General features: G+C 47.8%; 1 protein-coding gene across 1 annotated transcript; it reads right to left on the bottom strand.

Moving 5' to 3' along the window:
* Window positions 1–482: 482 nt before the first annotated feature.
* Window positions 483–2,870, bottom strand: LOC130367075 (uncharacterized). Its single transcript, XM_056569456.1, has 2 exons — window positions 785–2,870; window positions 483–645 (listed from the first exon to the last, which is right to left on the bottom strand). Exon 1 carries the CDS (start codon window positions 2,022–2,024, stop codon window positions 1,227–1,229), a length of 798 nt encoding a protein of 265 aa, XP_056425431.1. The 5' UTR covers window positions 2,025–2,870; the 3' UTR covers window positions 483–645; window positions 785–1,226.
* Between the last annotated feature and the right edge of the window lie 17,234 nt (window positions 2,871–20,104).

Below are 20,104 nucleotides of genomic sequence, written 5' to 3'. Positions count from 1 at the left end.
CTATTAGTACGCCCTTTTTTTTGGTAGTGTTGGGGGAAAAAAAGATATGCAGAAATTTTTTATTTTTGAGTCTGTGTATATCAGATTCCAATAAATGGGTTTCTTGGGCACACATTATGTCACATTTTAATCTACGGCACTCTGACCAAAACAAGCTGCGTTTAAATGGGCTGTTAAGGCCCTTGACATTTAAAGTGGAGACTTTAAGAACCATTAAGACATATGTGTGTGTTTGCTGTAATATAGTCGCTTATGATTAATATATAGGTAATTCGGGATGATAAAAGGCATTCCCTAGGTGTACAAAGTGACCTCACGCGTGGTGAAGAGTAGAAAGGAGTATCCCTGAAAACAAATACATTGGAAACATAGAAAGAAAATAACAGCAGTAACCAATTTAAATCAAATTGACGTTCGACAAGAACTAGCCATAGCCTTGCGGCAACACTTGGCTTGGGGGGGGGGGGGGGGGGGGGAGGTGATTAATATAGTGAGGGGAAAGGAGTCCGACCCTGAAATACCACAAATTCCACTAACCGCTTGCATCACATTATAGAAGTCAGGTTCAGGCTTCCCCCCCCTTCCCCATAGTCTCAGAATGTGGAGTCATTATCCATCAGCATGCTGTCTCTTGGTGCGTCGTACCTGTAGGGGTCAAAAAAAAAATAAGAGAGAACAGACTGACACCAGAAGGAGCAGCAAAATAAGAGAGAAAAAGAGACCAGATAAGGAAGTAACAGTAGGGTTAGAGAGTCACAAATTAGTAGTGGAAAAGGTCAACTACCGCAGTGGAGGGTCCACCACAATAGAAACAGCCATCTACAAAGGAAAAGGTCCGCGCACACATAGTGGACCCCCTAAGGTGGAGGATGATGGTTGTCTCGGGATCTTGGAGAGTCTCTGGATGAAGTCCCAGGGGAGTTGTGCCCCACCACAGTCCATTCTTGGTGAAGTGGAGGAGGCTTCCTTGTTGGTGATTCTGTCATAGATTTTTTAACCAAGTCCGGGAACCATTTGCCAACTGTTCCAAAGCTTCTTTCGGAGTGAGGAAGGAGGAAGTGGCACCATTTCTACTGACCAAGAGTTTCATGGGGAACCCCCAACGATAGAGGATCCCCTCCTCCCTCAGGATCGTGGTGGAGGTGGAGAAAGCCCTGCAGCGTTTAAGGGTGGCTGCAGAGAGATCAGCGTAAAGGGAGATCTTAGAGAAACGTTCTGGAATCGTTTTAGTTTTTTTTGGCAGCATTCATGACTTCCTCCTTGTAATGGTAGAAATGGATCCTATCTAGGACATCCCTTGGTATGTCTCGAGGCAGCTGCGGTGGTTTTGGGAGTCTATGCACCCTGTCTATAATCATGTCTCGTGCATCAACACTCGGAGTCAGGATGCTAAAATAGTCCATGAGGAACTCTCTTAGTTCCGAATTAGACACTTCCTCTGATATTCCTCTAAAGCGGATGTTATTCCGTCTTGACCTGTCCTCCAGGTCTGAGATTTTGAGTTGTAAGGCATGCATATCATCAGTAGTATCATTCTGTATATCGACTAAAGCATTGTGCGCTTCTGTAAATTTCTCCATTTTGTCTTCAAGATGGGCTGTGCGGTCACCCAGTTGGGACACTTCTTTGGTTAATGAGCTCAATGAGGACATAAAGTCTTTTTGCAAGGATTCCCTGAATTCCTGGAACAGGGAACGGATGGTATTTTCATTCCCAAGGGGCAGAACCGAATTATCCTTATTGTCCTTCGCTAATGTGTTGCCAGATGCCATTATGGGAGAAGGCAGGGATTTGATTTGCAGCGGTGCAGGTGAATGTTCAGAAGTAGTCTTCAAGCACTCCGAGTAGGAGGAAAACTTAGATGGAGGTGTATTATCGAGCTGGGAGTCTGGTATAACAAATGATGTCAAAGGTGACTCAAGTAGTTCAATATCAGATGAAGCTGGAGTGGATGGTTTATTCCGAAGTGAATAGAATTCCGTCAGCTTGAGAGGGGTTTGTTTCTTTGCCCTTTTATTAGGCATACTTTGAAGTGCAAATATTAATAAGTGCTAATCCAGTATATAAATGATGCATTTAGGGTCCACTGAGAGTAGATAAACTTCTTGCTGATAATGCAGGAGACAGTATCCTGGTGAACAGAACTGGTGTCACAGACTGGACAATGAGAAGTCATACAGTCAAGTATATAACAAGATATCAGTGGCAGATACTGATGCACTAAGTGGGTAGTGAAGCATTGAATTTGAAGAGCTTATAAACCATACAATACAGTTCAGGGGGTACAGTTAGAAGACCAGGAGTATATATTTCCCCAGGCAATGCTGACGGGGAGTTCTCTCAGTAAATGCAGAGGTGAAATGTCATAGCATGGAGTTTAGGCTCCCCCCGCTGGTGAGTTGTAAGTACTGCAGAAGAGTAGGAAGATTATATTCACAAGAGTCTGTGTGTAACTTAGAGATATGGAATGCTTCGGGGAGTTTGTCCAACTGTGTGCAAGGTCAGCTCTGTTGGAGCAGGTAAGCTGTAGCAGAGTTAAGTTAGTGATCAGCTTCCTTAGGTTTATAGTTCCAAAATATAGATAGCTCTCAAGTGCAGGGAGATGGCTATTTAAATAACTGCTAGTAGTTAGAGTTTCTGCCTCACACCCCTCAGTGCAACGGCCGAGGGAGCTCAATTATATGTTGAAGGTGTCTGAGTTTGTGTTGCAGCTGCAGTCAGATATGAGCCCCTTACATGGGTCAGTGGGAGCAGGGAGTCTGTAATGGCGCCCAGTGTCTTTATATGAGCGCCTCTCTGCAGGGGAGATTGCAGGTATGTGGCAGTGTAGTGCTGGCCCCCTCCGGGAGTGTTATTAAGCCTCGGGGCCTCAGGAGCAGTGCGGGAGATCACTGGTGTCTGAGACACTGTTAGACAGGGCAGCAGCAGTTGTGGTGGGGTTAACTGACCTCCGTTCATGCACTCCTTTATGTTGCTGGGTCTGCACGTGAGGAGGGGAGGCCCTCCACTTCCTCAGGTCTCGCCAGAGTCCGGGGTTCCGCTCGCTGTCTCCTCCGATGGGTCAGGAACAGGTAGGTGCTCCTGGACGCCCTCAGGATATGCTTGTGCGCCTGGCCCTCGGTGCTTGCCGCCAGGAGTCCTCCCTCTCAGTCACTGACCGGAGGGGCGCGGGGCAGGATGTAAGATGGCGTCCGTCCCCGCCTCAGGGTCCCACAGCAGCGCAGCGCTTAAAGTCTGGATATCTTCGCGGATATAGCACTTCTCCAGCTGGAAATTGGCAGCGGAGGTCAGGGAGACCAGGGAAGGGGATCAGCCCCTCGATTATTGCAGTTGTCCGCCGATTTGAGCCGCTTTATACAGGGTACAGAGGAGAGATACTAAGAGCACATCTTCTCTCTTCAGCGGTTAGTTCCGCCCCCCCAATTTATGTCTGTACTGCGCTAGTACCGAACATTTCTTGGTGGATTGCCCTATTCGTCCTCCACGTCTGGGAAACGCACGCACGCACCCAGCTCACGTGGGTGTGGCGTCTCTTGGTACGAAGTCTGCTTCTCCACGTCTCACTGTGCCCGTGCGGATTTCTCCTTCTGCCAACTCTTCCTTCTCTGCCGCGGCCATCTTGGACTCTGGTTCTTCTGGAAATTTTATTCTGGCCTCTTTGGTGAATAAGTTCTGCATCCCGGTGACCCGTCTCGTCAAGCCGCTCTACATTTCCTCGGTCAACGGAGTTAAATTGGACTGCACCGTGCGTTACCGCACAGAACCCCTGCTCATGAGTATTGGACGGCATCACGAAAAAATTTAACTTTTTGTTTTGCCCAACTGCACCTCTGAAGTCCTCCTTGGTCTGCCATGGCTCCAACACCACTCTCCTACCCTTGATTGGACCACCGGGGAGATCAAGAGCTGGGGGGCTTCTTGCCATAAAAAATGCCTCACGGCCTATCTGGACTATACTGTGTCTCCTCCTCATAGCCCCCGTCCTGGTAACACTTTGCCCCGTGCTCAGCTTCACCCTCTTCCCCCCCTCCCCACTCCCATGCCTTCTGGTTTGCCCGCTGTTGATGAGGTTTCCCGGGACTTCTCCACCATCTGGAAAGAGACTCAAAAATCCCTCATACAGGCCTCATCCCGGATGAAGAAACATCCCGACAAAAAGAGGGGGAGACCTAAGGGGGGGGGGGGGGGTACTCTTACGCCGAGCGCTCCGGGTCCCTGCTCCTCCCCGGAGCGCTCGCGGCGTCCCTCTCTCTGCAGCGCCCCGGTCAGACCCGCTGACCGGGAGTGCTGCACTGACATATGAAACCCTCTTGGGTACTGCGAATGTCTGCTCCTGACTCATCCTGTGTCTTTCAGGAACTACTTGCCTCCCTGATGCCTCAGGCCTTGGGCCTTCAATTTTGGGATGTTTAGCAGTAGCTAAATACATGCTTAATGCAAATTCTAACATTGATCTTTAAATGTAAGGGGTTGGTTTTGAAACCCTCTTGGGTACTGCGAATGACTGCTCCTGACTCATTCTGTGTCTTTCAGGAACTACTTGCCTCCCTGATGCCTCAGGCCTTGGGCCTTCAATTTTTGGATGTTTAGCAGTAGCTAAATACATGCTTAATGCAAATTTACACATTGATCTTTAAATGTAAGGGGTTATGAAACTCTCTTGGGTACTGCTCCTGACTGCTCCTGGCTCATCCTGTGTCTTTCAGGAACTACTTGCCTCACTGACGCTTCTGGCCTTGGGCCTTTAATTTTTGGAAGTTTAGCAGTAGCTAATACATGCTTAATGCAAATTTCAACAATGATCTTAGTTGTTATTCTTCTTTCCTGGCAAATAATTGCAATCCCAGATCCCTATCGCGAACGGGGTTCAGCGGGTTACCTGCAGTTGTCGGTTAAAGATAGACACACGCTGGTCTGTTCAGTGTTTTATGCGTGCAGCCCCGGACATCTGATGGCCGCCAGCCTGGATCGGAGTCTGGTATGGTCACTATCTGCACCCGGATCATAGTGGAGACAGGGTAGACCCCAAGTAAGCAGGGGAGTTTGACCTGTGTGGATTTGTGGCAGTCAGGGATATATTGAGCTTTTCTGCAGTGAAGGATAGGAAGTTTGAAAATTATTATGGGCTATTTAGTCCCTCACATGGAGGAAACCTATCTTTAAAGTGTGGTTTTTGTGGGAACCATAACAGTACCAAGGCTATCATCAATGTATACACACGGAGTGAAAAGGGGCCATCGTTGAGGAAGAAAATAATTGTATTTATTAGCCCACTTCATATCATATGGGCATTCCCTGCTGTATTTTGATATTCAGGAAGTGGAACTAAATCTGGAGGTCATATCAAGGACCTTGGCTCTATTGTTCACCAAATACATCTTTGGAGACTAGATACGAAGATGAATCCCACAGAAACTATATTGCACACCAACTAACCCTGCTTGCTATATGCTATATGTTTTATGTGCCTATCCTGTTTCTTACACATTGAATAGAATAAGGTATATTTCTCCACTGTGTATCCGGGGTTTAAGTATAACCCCTGATGAACCGTGGACTTATCTAACCCACGGGGAAACGCGTCGGGTTTGACAAGGGTGTTAAATAGGGGATTGACCCTGAGGGAATTTACCCTGTTTTGAGTCTTTATATACTGTAGACCAATGACTCTGTATCCATTTTATAGTTAATATAGGTTTTAACTGGATGAAATAAAAGTTGTTAAATTTTAGCTATTGTGGTTGGTTTTGAGTTAGTAATTAGCTAAATTGGATTTATGTTCCATATATCAGTGATTTGTTGTGTCATAACACACCTGTTGCCTACTCCTGACTGCTCCTGTGTCTTTCAGGAACTACTTGACTTCATGATGCTTCTGGGCTTGGGCCTTTAATTTTAGTATTTTTGAAATACATACATACATGCTTAATTTAAATTTCAACATTTATGGTGCAATGTATGGGGTTATTAAACACTCTTGGGTAGTGTTTTTTTCGAATTTTCTGATAATTATCACAGTAATAAACTTGAATTTTCCAGAATAATAACCATTACACCATTGAACGCTTGATGCGTGTTATTTTTTAAGTAAAATTTTCTAAAAAAGACAGAGAGGGATGAACTCTGCTTCTTTATTTCATAAAAAATTCTTTCATAGAAGAATGTCTTTTGGTGGTCCACCGTACTGCATTATAGAGTCTTCTGGACTCTTGGATATGCACTTGTTCTTAAACAAAGGTACAAAAACAAAAAATGGCCGTTCAGGGCTATGGAGACGTTGCGCCTACATCTTACGGCCACATGAGCCCTGTGGGTGCTTGTGAGATTAGGTCCTTTGTACTCTGTCCGGGACACAAATTTTGACTTAAATTTCAAATAAAAAAAATCACACATTTCAATGGTCTCCTCATGCTGCAGCCAACTACAGGCTGCGTCATTCTGGTAATATATAGAGAGCACCCGCTGTCCTAAATTTTCGTTAAAATTTTTCGTTACTTCCGGTAGCCGGAAGGGAGACGGAGCTCCCGCTCACCACTATCGCACCCGCAAAGTACCAGCACCGGCCCCGCTCCCTGTACGTACCGGACTGCCCCAGGACACGCCAGCACTGCCAGGGACTCTGTATTCGGCCCACCCGGACATCGGGATCGCACGGCAGCAGGGAGTCTCAGGTGCGGCCGCACGCAGCTCCAACCCGCCGCCATCTTCCTCTCTACAGCGGGCAGGAGACCGCGCCACAGGAGGGGAGCACAGCAGCTCTGCGATCAGGAGGGGATCCCGGAATTACACAGAAGGTATCTCTGGGGTGCACAGCAACTGTACCTACTCTCACGACTTGGTCACCTCTTCCACTATCTGGGAGCCACTGCTGGAACTGTTATATAACCCTGTTGCGCCCCTGGGTGCTGTGCCCTGCCCTTTGACCAGTCCTGTCCTGGGTGAAGACAGTATAAGGGACATTCTCCATTTAGGCTCCTGCTGCCTATTATATTATATCTCTTGGTGGTGATCCACAGCCAATACACAGACTGCATACTTACCTTCAAGGGTCCAGATTACTAGGAGTTATATTCATATATAGATCTGGTGGTTCCTGATCATCTTTATTTTCCTCACTGCTGCAATTCACAGTACTTGCTCTGGAGGGAGCTCTTATCACAACCATCCATTGAACGTTCTCCCACACTGGTAGGATCCTCCTGTCCTCACTCCAGCAATATTGTTGAGCCTATGGACCGCTATATTACCAAGGGTCAAGCACGGGACCCGGTGGGTGGCCTGAAGGCCTCACAAGTTAACCCCCCACTGGCTGTGTCCTCGCAACAGACAATAACTGCAGGTGTAAACTTTCCCTCTGAAGGGATGGAGGTGACAGGCAGCCAACTGCTTTTTTCCCAAACTGCACCTGATCAAGACACCTCTACCCCGCCTCCACATCACCCCCCAGCCACGGGGGGGCCGGCAGATGCTATATAGAACTGTCCCGCTGACCTTCAATCTCTGGCGGCTGCCCTAATGCAACTGATCGCCCCTACTATACAGAACACTGTGAAGGACACGATTCACTCGTCATTATCTCAATTGCAGTCTGCAGTGCAAGATCATGATATCAGGTTGGGAGAGGCGGAAAAACGTATAACTACCTTGGAGGAAGTGAATGGAGGGCTAGTCGCCAGAGTACGGCAAGTGAAAAAAGACCTATGTAACGTCAGCGAGAAACTAGATGTCTTGGAAAATAGATCCAGGCGTAACAATCTCCGCCTGGTGGGGGTGAGTGAAACTCTCCTACATTCTGATTTACAAGCATTCTGCGAAGGTGACCTCCCTAAAGCTCTGGGATTACAACACAAGTGCCGAGTTGAGAGGGCACATCGTCTGGGACAATTACAGTCCAGCCGCTCGAAAGCTCCAGATGACGCTGCTTCTCGCCCACGCCAGGTAATCCTGAAGTTGCTGGATTACAACGACAAGATTGAAATCCTAAAGGCTTTCCGAAAGCGCACCTCCCCATTGACTTATCGCAACAAAAAAGTTTTGATTTTTGAAGATTTTTCAGCAGAAATTACCAAGCGCCGCAAGGCTTTCAGCACCGTATGCACGGCATTGTACAGGGCGAAGAAGCGCTTCTCCCTGCAATACCCAGCCACTTTAAAAGTCTTTTTGCCAGATGGCTCCTACAGATCCTTTCAGACCCCAGAGGATGCTTCGACCATGCTTCAGGAACTGCTAACTCAGACTACTGATCGACCTCAGACTCCCACCCCACGCTCCTCAACACCCCCGGTGGGCATGGGTGAAACATCTTCCAGGTCCCACCGCCGCCGGGACGATAGAGCTCGGTCGCCGTATGACCATGTGAAAAGGAGGAAGTCGCCAAATCGACGCAGCAGGAGCCGCAGCAGCCGATCTTCTTCCCCGGACTGAGGACTGATTGTCTTTCTCTTGTTATGACATTTGCTCAGGGGTGGTAGTACAGGTAGGAGAGGAGACAGATGGGGATCCAGTTATATCAGTTATTAATGTTCGTGGGTTATGGGTCCTGTATTCCTGTCATTGATGTGAGTAGTCCGGGGCAAATTTGCTGATGCGCTGGGTACTCTAGGGACCCAACACTAGGTACTGTCTTTGCAGTGAAAAGTTACTGCTAGTTAAGTTATTCACAAGATATCATGGGGTGGCCACTGTCCATTGTTCAGCGAGGTGGGGGCGGGAGTACTGGCCTCGCTATGTGTCCGAAAAAAGAGAAGTCTCATACCACCCTGATGGCGTCCATAGTGTCATCCTGGACGCCTCTATATGGTGGATTGTTCTTAATATTGTTTATTTTTCTGATGTTATTTGTTTCTTATTTCTTTTCCATCTTCCTTCACATTCTCTGTGCTGATCTGGTCCGATTGTTTCTCCTCTCTGCTGTACCGCACTCTGTTCCACTACTGTCCTCAGTACAACTTCCTGAACTACTCTCATCCTCATCGCACCACCTGCTGCTGTGTCTGCCGCTCCCACTCTTTTTCTCCACATGCTGGGATGTCCCTGGTGAGAGAACGAATATCATCTGTTATCATCTGACCTCCTGTGCCTATGGGGACAGGGGGCTATTGTAATCATGTGTAGAGTCATTTCATGGAATGTTAAGGGCCTGAAGTCGCCACAGAAACGTATGTCCATTCTGAGGTATCTCAAACGTCTCCGCCCCGATATTGTATCACTGCAAGAGACGCATCTCATGGAGGGTGATTATCAGAGGATGCGCAAACTATGGGTGGGACAGGTAGTAGGCTCGCCTGCAGTAGATGGCAAGTCTGGGGTGTTAACACTAATACACAAGGCTTTTCCCTGCAGACTGATTTCTCACGTACATGACGCTGAGGGTCGTATATCCCATATCACACTTGAACAGGAGGGTCAGACGTATGATGTTTTTAATGTATACGCGCCTAATGATGATAATGCTTCTTTTTTCACCTCTTTAACAGATACTATCAATCGCGTTGCAGGTCCGCTCACTTTACTGGGTGGAGACCTCAACACGGTGGCGAACCCAATGTTGGATAGATCTGGGACATCGAACCCGCCAGTGGTCATCCGTCAAAGTGACAAGGTTCTCCCCCCTCTACTCGACCAAACCAGTATGCAAGACGCCTGGCGTCACATTCACCCTGACGCTCGTGAGTACACTCATTTCTCCCACGCACACAACACGTGGTCCCGGATTGACTACTTTCTGGTGAGCCCATCCCTGTGCTCTAGAATACTGGAGGTACACATCCAGGAGATGGTCTTGTCTGATCATTCCCCTGTGACTTTAGACATCATGCCAACCAGTCCCAAGGGCACTGATTTCCTTTGGCGATTCCCGACCTATTTACACACTGATGACTCGTTCTTGGACCTGCTACGGGGGTGGTGGGTGGAGTTTGAGACTGACAATGCAGCTCACAGGGACACGGCAGTTTTATATTGGGAAACAGCCAAGACAGTGGTCCGTGGAAAAATCATGATGTATTGCTCCTCCTTAAAACGTAAGACCAGGGAGGGTTTCGAGGCTGCTAGTGTGAAGTTATCTGATGCGTACTCTCGCTTTGTTGGCTCCCCCACTCCGCCTAACAAATTGAAATGGCAGGAAGCTCGATCTAACTATGAGTTATGGCTTGATAGGAGGGAACGGATATATAGGTCCCACATAGAAACGGATTTTTTTAAATATGGTAACAAATCGGGACGGCTGTTAGCTAGGTTAGCTAAAGCGACGCTAGCCCCATCCCATATCCTGGCATTACGTGACCCACAGGGTCAGACTAAACATGGCCCACGTGAGCTGAACCATATCTTGTGTTCTTATTATACCGATTTATATGCGGCACCCCGAGACTCCTATGGAGAGGGCGAACGATTTCTTAATTCACTGACTTTGCCGTCTCTGTCGGACGAACAGCGTCAGGTACTGGACGCTGAAATATCGGAGGAGGAAGTACGTCAGGCAATAGGCTCCCTATCTGGGGGCAAGGCCCCGGGACCTGATGGTTACCCGGGAGAATTTTATAAGGCATTAAAGGACAAACTATCCCCCACCCTGACGGCTTACTACAACAACATTTATAGTACGGGAAGTGTTTCCCCGACTGCCAAATTGGCATACATCAAGGTATTACCCAAGTCGGGGAAAGACCCCCTGGACCCTGGCTCCTACCGTCCCATTTCCCTCATCAATCAGGATGTGAAAATACTCTCTAAGATATTGGCAGATAGATTGGCTCGGTTTTTGCCTCATTTAGTGGGGGATCACCAGGTTGGATTTGTAAAATCCAGATCTGCGGTAACTAATATACGTAAGGTGCTGGCGGTGATGGATGGGATCCGGGGTCAGTCGCAGCTGGACACCCAGCCTTCACTGTTGACGCTTGATGCCGAGAAGGCTTTCGACAATGTCCGCTGGGACTGGCTGGGACTGGTCTTATCTAAATTCGGGATCAGTGGGAAATTCAACTCCTTTTTATCCGGCCTTTACGATGGTCTAACTGCCAAGGTATCAACCCCAGGCTTCCTATCTCCCCCTATCCCGCTGTTGAGGGGCACAAGACAGGGCTGCCCATTATCCCCCTTATTGTTTGACTTAGCTATCTAGCCCCTGGCTCGAGCACTTTTATCGGGTGATGTATTTGAGGGGATCATGGTAGGCTCCAGGGAATTACGACTTTCCATGTTTGCGGACGATGTCCTACTTTATCTCAATAATCCTGTGCGAGATGTAGTTAAAATATTGGAATTTCTAACGGAAGTAGGTCAATTCACGGGTTATAGGGTAAATGCAAGCAAAAGCATGCTGTTACCTCTGGGTACTGGGACTCCTATAAACTTACTCTCCGCGGGAGACTTGGGGGTGACAGTAACAATGTCTCATATCACCTATCTGGGGATCCGCATAGGGCGCACGTCAGACACCCTCTATAAATTAAATTACGCCCCCATTCTTAAAAAGATTTCATTGGAACTAAAACGCTGGGAAAATTTACCGCTATCTTTTCTGGGACATTGTCACCTGGTCAAGATGATTAGCTTTCCTCGCCTCCTAAACCCTCTCCAAACGCTGCCTATACTTTTGCGACATGTTGATATTCGTCAACTTAATGCTGATTTCACCCGCTTTCTATGGCAGGGGAAACGCCCACGAATTGCCCTACAAAAACTCATGCTGAGCAAGGCGGAGGGGGGAGTCAACTTCCCGAATGTGCGGGGATACAATTTGGCGTGCTTATTCCGGCATGTAAGGGACTGGCTGCATGGCACAACCTATTACTCTAATATATTGGTAGAACGAGCATTGGTCTCTGAGTGCGTTACTTCACACATCGTATGCTAAGTTGCCTCCTATGGTCAAGTCTTCTATCTTGTTACGAGACACTATAGTGGCTTGGAGGGAAGTGCGCAAGCTGTATCGCCTTCCCTTTCTCCTTTCTAAACACATGCCCTTTAGAGGCCACCCCGAACTGCCCCACTGTGTCACCTCTCACTGGTTACGACTTTGGGAATCTAGGGGGCTACTGACGGCGGGTCACCTTATCGACAAGAACAATACACATTGGCTTTCACCCGGGGATATCTTAAGGACCTTTGGTTTACCCCAGTCACATTTACTCTATGCCAACCAACTGTACTCCTTCTGCTCGTCCAGGTTGAGAGATCTATCAGGGGAAGCTGTCGATCACCCCCTTGACCATGTTATTGGCCTGGAGCCGAGGAGGGTGTCTATTTCTTCGCTCTACTCCTCTTTTCGGAATAGACTTATTAAACTGGACCCGCAGAAACTGTTCCCCACATGGGAACGCTGGACGGGGGACACGAATATACACAATATAATTTTGTCGGGTTGGGGTTTAGTGCGCAAACACATCATCAACGAGAGATGGAGGGAGACTTATTACAAATTATCTCACGCAGCTCTTTACGGATTTAATATCCTACCCTCACCCACATTTCCTGATGGACTCACGAGTTGTCCTAAATGTACCACACCCTTGACTAATCTATATCATGGAGTTTGGAGTTGTCCGGACACGGCTGACTACTGGCGGATGGTATGTACTTATATACATGATAAGTGGAGGGTTACTCTCCCTTTCACACCTCAGGCCCTGCTCTTTCACTAATTTAGGCCACCGGAGGGAGGGGGGGGGGAGGCTAGACATATACCACATATCATTCATGTAGTGCTACTGGTGGCTTTGCGGTGTCTCTTTTTGAGGTGGTTGGAACAGCTGATTCCAGACTTAAGCTTATTGATAACCCAATTGAAGGTTTATATGGGGGTAGACCGTTTAGATGCAGAACGCCATCGCAACTCAGGAACAAAGAAGTTCTTCTCTAAATGGAAGTCCTTTATTGTAACACACTTTGATTCCCAGGGGATAGCTGACATAGTTAGACCCTTCAGACACACAGAGTGGTTGTCACGATGCCGGCTGGCAGGTAGTGGATCCTCTGTGCCAGAGAGGGATTGGCGTGGACCGTGCTAGTGGACCGGTTCTAAGCCACTACTGGTTTTCACCAGAGCCCGCCGCAAAGCGGGATGGTCTTGCTGCGGCGGTAGTGACCAGGTCGTATCCACTAGCAACGGCTCACCTCTCTGGCTGCTGAAGATAGGCGCGGTACAAGGGAGTAGGCAAAAGCAAGGTCGGACGTAGCAGAAGGTCGGGGCAGGCAGCAAGGATCGTAGTCAGGGGCAACGGCAGAAGGTCTGGAAACACAGGCAAGGAACACACAAGGAACGCTTTCACTGGCACTAAGGCAACAAGATCCGGCAAGGGAGTGCAGGGGAAGTGAGGTGATATAGGGAAGTGCACAGGTGAACACACTAATTGGGACCACTGCGCCAATCAGCGGCGCAGTGGTCCTTTAAATCGCAGAGACCCGGCGCGCGCGCGCCCTAGGGAGCGGGGCCGCGCGCGCCGGGACAGAACAGACGGAGAGCGAGTCAGGTAGGGGAGCCGGGGTGCGCATCGCGAGCGGGCGCTACCCGCATCGCGAATCGCATCCCGGCTGGCAGCGGAATCGCAGCGCCCCGGGTCAGAGGACGTGACCGGAGCGCTGCCGCGGGGAGAGTGAAGCGAGCGCTCCGGGGAGGAGCGGGGACCCGGAGCGCTCGGCGTAACAGTGGTATATTTTGGAGCTCCTAAAGGGCACTTTGGGAGCGCTACAGCTTCCGGACAGCTAGGAGCTGATGGATCAATGAATCTAGATGACAAATGGACTCCCACGGGAGTCGAGGGGTGAAGGAAGGGGATTATTTGGTTCTTTATTATTGCTACTCTTAGAACAGTTTATTATATTGTCAATTTTGTATGATTATAATTTTGTTTTGCAAAATGGTTAATAAAAATATATTATAAAAAAAAAAAATTTTCGTTAACATTTTTTGTCTTTTTTATTAGGGATTGTGAAGCTTTGGTGCGTACTCATGCATCAGCCAACTCCAGCCTGTGTCATTCAGGCAATATATGGTTTACTGATGGCGCTGCTGGGCCTGGGTCTGGGAATTTCAAATTTTCTCATAGGTAGCACCTGCTATCCAAAAGTCTTCTTCATAAATTTCTACAATTGTTGTGTTTTTTGGGGGGATTCTGAAGCCCTAGTGTGTACTCATGCATCAGCCAACTCCAGGCTGTGTCATTCAGGCAATATATAGGTAGCACCCGCTGTCCTAAATATTCTTAAATATTTTTTAAAAATGGTTGTTTTTTCTATTGGATTCTGAAGCCCTGGTGTGTACTCAATGCTGCTTCCTGCTATACTCTGTCAGCCCGTTGGTCCTGTGACAGTGTGCTACTCCGCCTCCACATCCTCCACTGTGTCTTAAGCCTCCACTGCCGGAACAAGTCTCAGTGGCCCTTCAGCATACCATGTGTGCAGGGCACGGCGGTGTCACGCTGTTCTTCACATGGTTTGCCTTGGCGAAAAGTCTTGGAAACAATGGCCTACATCTCACGGCCACATGAGCCCTGTGAGGGCTTCTTGGATTTGGTCCTTCGTACACACACGCTGGGGTCCGGGACACTCAAAGTTTGTTTTAAATTTCAAATAAAAAAATGATGGCGCTGCTGGGCCTGGGTCTGGGAATTTCAAATTTTCTCATAGGTAGCACCCGCTATCCAAAATCTTTTTCAAAAATTTCGAAAATTGTGGTGTTTTTTGGGGGGAATTGTGAAGCCCTGCTGTGTACTCGTGGATCAGCCAACTCCAGGCTGTGTCATTCAGGCAATATATGCTTTACTGATGTTGCTGTGGGGGCTTGTTGGATTTGGTCCTTCGTACCTACACGATGGGGTCCAGGACACTCAAAGTTTGTTTTAATTTTCAAATAAAAAAATTATGGCACTGCTGGGCCTGGGTCTGGGAATTTCAAATTTTCTCAGAGGTAGCACCCGCTATCCCAAATCTTTTTCAAAAATGTCTTAAATTGTGTTGTTTTTTGAGGGGAATTGTAAAGCCCTGCTGTGTACTCCAGGCTGTGTCATTCAGGCAATATATGGTTAACTGATGCCGCTGTGGGGCCTGGGTCTAAGAATTTTAAATGTTCTCATAGGTAGCACTCGCTATCCAAAATCTTCGGTTTAAATTTCTTAATTCATCTTTTAATCTTAGGGATTGTGAAGGCCTAGTGCCTACTCATGCTGCTGGCAACTCCGGCTGTGCCATTCATCCACTATATGGTGTCATCATGCTGCCAACACCTCCACGCTGTGCCATTCAGCCACTATATGGTCTCCTCATGCTGCCAACACCTCCATGCTGTGTCATTCAGCCACCATATGGTCTCCCCATGCTGCCAACATGTCCACACTGTGTCATTCAGCCACTATATGGTGTACTCATGCCACCAACACTTCCACCCTGTGCCATTCAGCCACTATATGGTCTCCTCATGCTGCCAACACCTCCACGCTGTGTCATTCAGCCACTATATGGTCTCCTCATGCTGCCAACATGTCCACACTGTGTCATTCAGCCACTATATGGTGTCCTCATGCTGCCAACACATCCAGGCTGTGCCATTCAGCCACTATATGGTCTCCTCATGCTGCCAACACCTCCATGCTGTGTCATTCAGCCACTATATGGTCTCCTCATGCTGCCAACATGTCCACACTGTGTCATTCAGCCACTATATGGTGTCCTCATGCTGCCAACATCTCCATGCTGTGCCATTCATCCACTATATGGTCTCCTCATGCTTCAGCATCATCCAAGCTGTGTCATTCAGCCACTATATGGTGTCCTCATGCTGCCAACACCTCCACGCTGTGCCATACAGCCACTAAATGGTCTCCTCATGCTGCCAACACCTCCATGCTATGTCATTCAGTCACTCTATGGTCTCCTGACACTGATGCCACCACCAGGCTTTGTCATTGTGCTGCTGTGCGGCAGTGATTCTAAAAGCGATGCCAGTAATCTGCATGTTATTCTGAATAACAGTATTATTTCCCTACCCCAGCACACTCCATTTGTGTTTTAGAACACAGCAAAGTGTTCTATACCTCTATAGAGGCTGTATGTAGGCTAGAAATAGTCTTTTCTAATATAGATTCGCCACGAAAAAATTCGGATCAAAATAAACTTTTTCGGAAAATTTGGCAAATCGGCCGAATCGAATTTTTTAAAAGTTCGCTCATCCCATAGTTTATGTGCAGACTGCAGACCTTTAGACTCTAAGGTCTGTAGAAGACCCTAGGGTGCAATGCTCTGCAGTCTGCACATACCCCTCATGTGTATAGCAGTGTGAGTGTGTGTATGCACATTCCTATACAGGTGGGGTATGTGCATAGCATCACACCCTAGTCTGTAGTACAGACTAGGGTGTAAATACTCTGCACATACACACACTGCTATACACATGGAGGAGGGGTATGTGCAGACTGCCGAGCATTGCACCACAGTGTCTATGCTATACACATGGGTGCAATGTTCTGCAGTCTGCACATACACCCCTTATGTTTATAGTAGTGTGTGTGTGTGTGTGTGTGTGTGTTTGTGTGGTGACCCAGTACAGGAGTTGCTGCCCTGTCAGACGGACTCTATTTCAGTGAACCTAGGGCCCCCTTTCACCTATGTTCCCTTAAAAGTACTAAGTGCCTATGTTATCCAATGTATTGTGTATATATTGTTATGTGCCTTTAAATACTGTTTTCATGTGTTGTAATCAAGGAAGGCACCAGTGATTAAGTGACTATAGGGTGACCTATGGGACTCCTCCAGAGTCTCCCCCATGTAAACCCTGGGAGGAGCTAGTTCAGTCTCTTTAGTTCCTGCTAAGCTGAGATACAGAACAGTAAAGTCCAGAGAGAGTCTGGTGTCCTGAGGAGGCCTAAAGCCTACCACGCAGCCACGTATCCACAAGTCCACTACCCCACAGGTGAACATCAAAACCTGGTAAGCTACATACGGGGTGAAGTAAGTCTAGTCAAGTCAGTCTGTATACAGTCAGCGTGGTCCTGCAGCAAATTGTGCAAATCCACTATAAGTCCCAGTGAGCCCTAAGTTACTGGTCACCTCCTTGGGCCTAACTGAGCTGTCAAGATGATTACACCAGTCTAACTCAGTAAAGCTGCGTTGTTCCGTAACTTGGCATTGGAGTCATTATTTGCCCCCTCGCTTAGCCCAGGATCCAGTGGTATACCTTCGGGTGGTGTAGAGGTTAAACCACACCCTGGCATCATGAACAAAGGGGTTAATGCCATCTGCCCCTAGGGTAATACCATCTCCCCTCACCACAACTTTTGGGGTCCTACGAACAGGATACGGGTGTGCGCCTTATGCAAAAAGTACCCCCCCCCCAGTCTGAACTGTGTCCAGTAAGTAAAACGTGCGACAAAAAAGTAAAACTCGTGCGACAAAAATTGCACCAGAAAGTGTACGGAACGTTGTCAGTGAAAAAAGTGTTTATTGCGAGGCGCTTGTGAAATAGAGAGGGAGGTAAAGAAAAGTCTGTTATCTGCCATTGTGAACTGTGTAAAGGTTGTACCTGAAAGAGTTAATCTGGTGCAGAGTTTCCCGCGAACGCGAGCGGTCGCAGCTCCACCCACGTCAGTCCCCAGCAGTGACTCATCTTAAATGCAGCGAGAAGGAACCGAAAGACAGCCCTGTGTTGCAAAGGGGAAGACTTTCCTGACCGGACCCAAACAGGAAGTTCCCTGGGTGCAGCAATCTTGGAAGTTCCGGCTGCTGTGCTCATCTCCGGCTGTCACCCGCAAGTCGGTGCTACAGTGCAAGCTCTGCAAACTGATTGTCAAAACCAAGTCTCCGGTACCCTGGATCTGTCACTACTGTCTCCTTATTGTCCGCAAGTCTGGTCGCAAGGCTGCTTAACCGGGTACCTGCAAAATAGAGGGAGAGTGTCTGCTGTAGTGCCCCTATCATTCAAACCGGTGCCGCTGCAGCACCTCATCAGCTCTCTTAAAGGGGAAAACACCCCATTCTTTTTAAAACAACAGTGCACTCAAAAAGCAACAACATATCTGAACTCAGCACCACAGATCAACCGGGTGCCAGCTCCCCTTCATCTCCACCTGCTCCAGCAGCTAGGATCCTGCCTCCCCTGCCTCTAGCAAGCAACAACAGTTCTGGTGTTTCCACCTCTGCACCGGTATTCATGGGGAACCCTGTTCTTCTCACCTACAATGGAGACCCCTTCACTCTGAGGGATTTCAAAGAGAGGACTCAGAGCTTGTTTGTCTTTTTCTCTTTCTAAACCTAACCAACAGGTGCAACTGCTAACAGGACAACTCCAGGGACCGGTACTAGTGGAAATCTGCACCTGGCCAGCATCTGAGAAGGTGACGGGGGAGCAGATCTTTAAAGGGCTGTACCAGGTATTTGAACTACATTCTCCATCAGAGGTACGTCTCCGGCTGTATGAAAGGCGACAAAAGCCAGGTGAGACCTTGTGAGCGGATGCTGTAGCCTTACAGAATGCCCTGGAGACTGTCCCGAAGTTAGATGGTATAACTCCCGAGCAGGGCAACAAAGTGTTAATGGACAGATTTATTGATGGAGCCCCTAACAAGTGGGACAAGGCCCAATTGAGAATGTTAGCAGTCCAAAACCCCAACATGTAATTTCCTGCTTTTAAAAGAGTGACTATTCAAGTGATTGAGTCCGGGACTTAGCCAGAAGAAGTTTGTACACCCCTTACACCTGCTCAGGAGCCACTAGGCGCTACAGCCAGACCTATACCACCAGTGTCACCTGTCTCCACCCTCAGTGCAACCTATCTTGCCAGTCACCAGAGTTTCGGATCTACAGTGTGCTAGGCAGGACATTGAGCAATTGACTAAGGCTGTTAAGGAGCCGGCCACCCAGCCTGCTCCACCTGACCGTGAACTGCCCTTGCCTAGGAAACCTCTCCATGCAGTAGATATTCGGGGACTCAGAGACATTTTTACAACAATTGTAACAAGCCCGGCCATTAGAAAATGCAGTCCTGGGATTTAAACGGATTTTCCCTGAGGTCGAGGACCAGCCCTCAGTAAAACAGTCACCAGGTCCAACCCCGAACTACCTAAATCAGGACTCTCACTATATGTCACCTCCTGCCCCCTTGTAACAGTTATTGTAGAAGGGGGGCCTTAGAAGCATTAATAGATACAGGGTCACTAGTGTCTAATATATCTAAATGTTTTATTTTTTACCAGCATTGGGATGCTAGTCTATTGTGTGAGTTTGAGGATGTTAACTTCAGAGTAGTTGCAGGTAATGGGCAACCAGTCCCCAGACATGGATGCTGGGAGCCAACTATCCAATTGAGAGAACATGTACTTACCAGGCAGGGAGTGATTGTAACTAGTGTGACAGATAAGGGGTCTGCAGAATTTATATTGGGGATGAACATCATAAGGAATTGTTTTACTGAGATTCTAGATGCTTTGTATGCCTCTCTCCCCGATATGCCCCTTCCAGACCAGCGGAAAGTTCTATAAGCGGAAAAGAAGTTTGCCAACAAGCAAGGCGAGATCTGCAGAGCACGAGTTCAAGATATTAGGTCGGTGACCTTACAACCCGGAGTCAAGAATCGGGACTATCAGGCCCTACTATAAGCCATGCAGTTAGAAGATCATCCTCTAGTCCGAGCTGCGAAAAGTCTCGTCACTGTCACCAACGGCAGAGGCCCAGTACAGTTAGTTAACCTGTCTGATTCTGCTACTGTTCTACCCAAGTATACCCCAGTGGCTCAGTTGTACCTCCTAGAGTCGAAGTGTCAAGGAGTGACTCGCAGGTTTAGGCCTCAAATATGATTGACTCCCTATGTTTATTAATATTTGCTGGTTGTCAACACAAAGAAAGAGCACCACACAAAGAGTTGGTACAACTCTCCTTTTCCAGCAGATGTGTTGGTCACACTGGCCAAGGAGTTCTGCTTTATTATACGGAAGTTACATTTGTTTTATACGGTTATCAAAGTGGGAGGTTAATTATCACATCAACCCATTGTGTTACTTTTTGATTGGTCATTTTTATATGTATATATATATATATATATATATATATATATATATATGCAAAAGCATCTTATTAATATGTATATATAGATATATTTATCATCTGCGGTTGT

The sequence above is a fragment of the Hyla sarda genome, chromosome 4, assembly GCF_029499605.1.
Source record: "Hyla sarda isolate aHylSar1 chromosome 4, aHylSar1.hap1, whole genome shotgun sequence".
In the NCBI taxonomy this organism is placed as follows: Eukaryota; Metazoa; Chordata; class Amphibia; order Anura; family Hylidae; genus Hyla; species Hyla sarda.
The sequence above is the reverse complement of the archived record's forward strand: the minus strand, read 5'-3'. Positions and strand labels throughout refer to the sequence as shown.

Bases quoted from the DNA above. Each gene is read 5' to 3' on its own strand.
- LOC130367075 (XM_056569456.1), bottom strand. From the start codon at position 2,024: ATGCCTAATAAAAGGGCAAAGAAACAAACCCCTCTCAAGCTGACGGAA.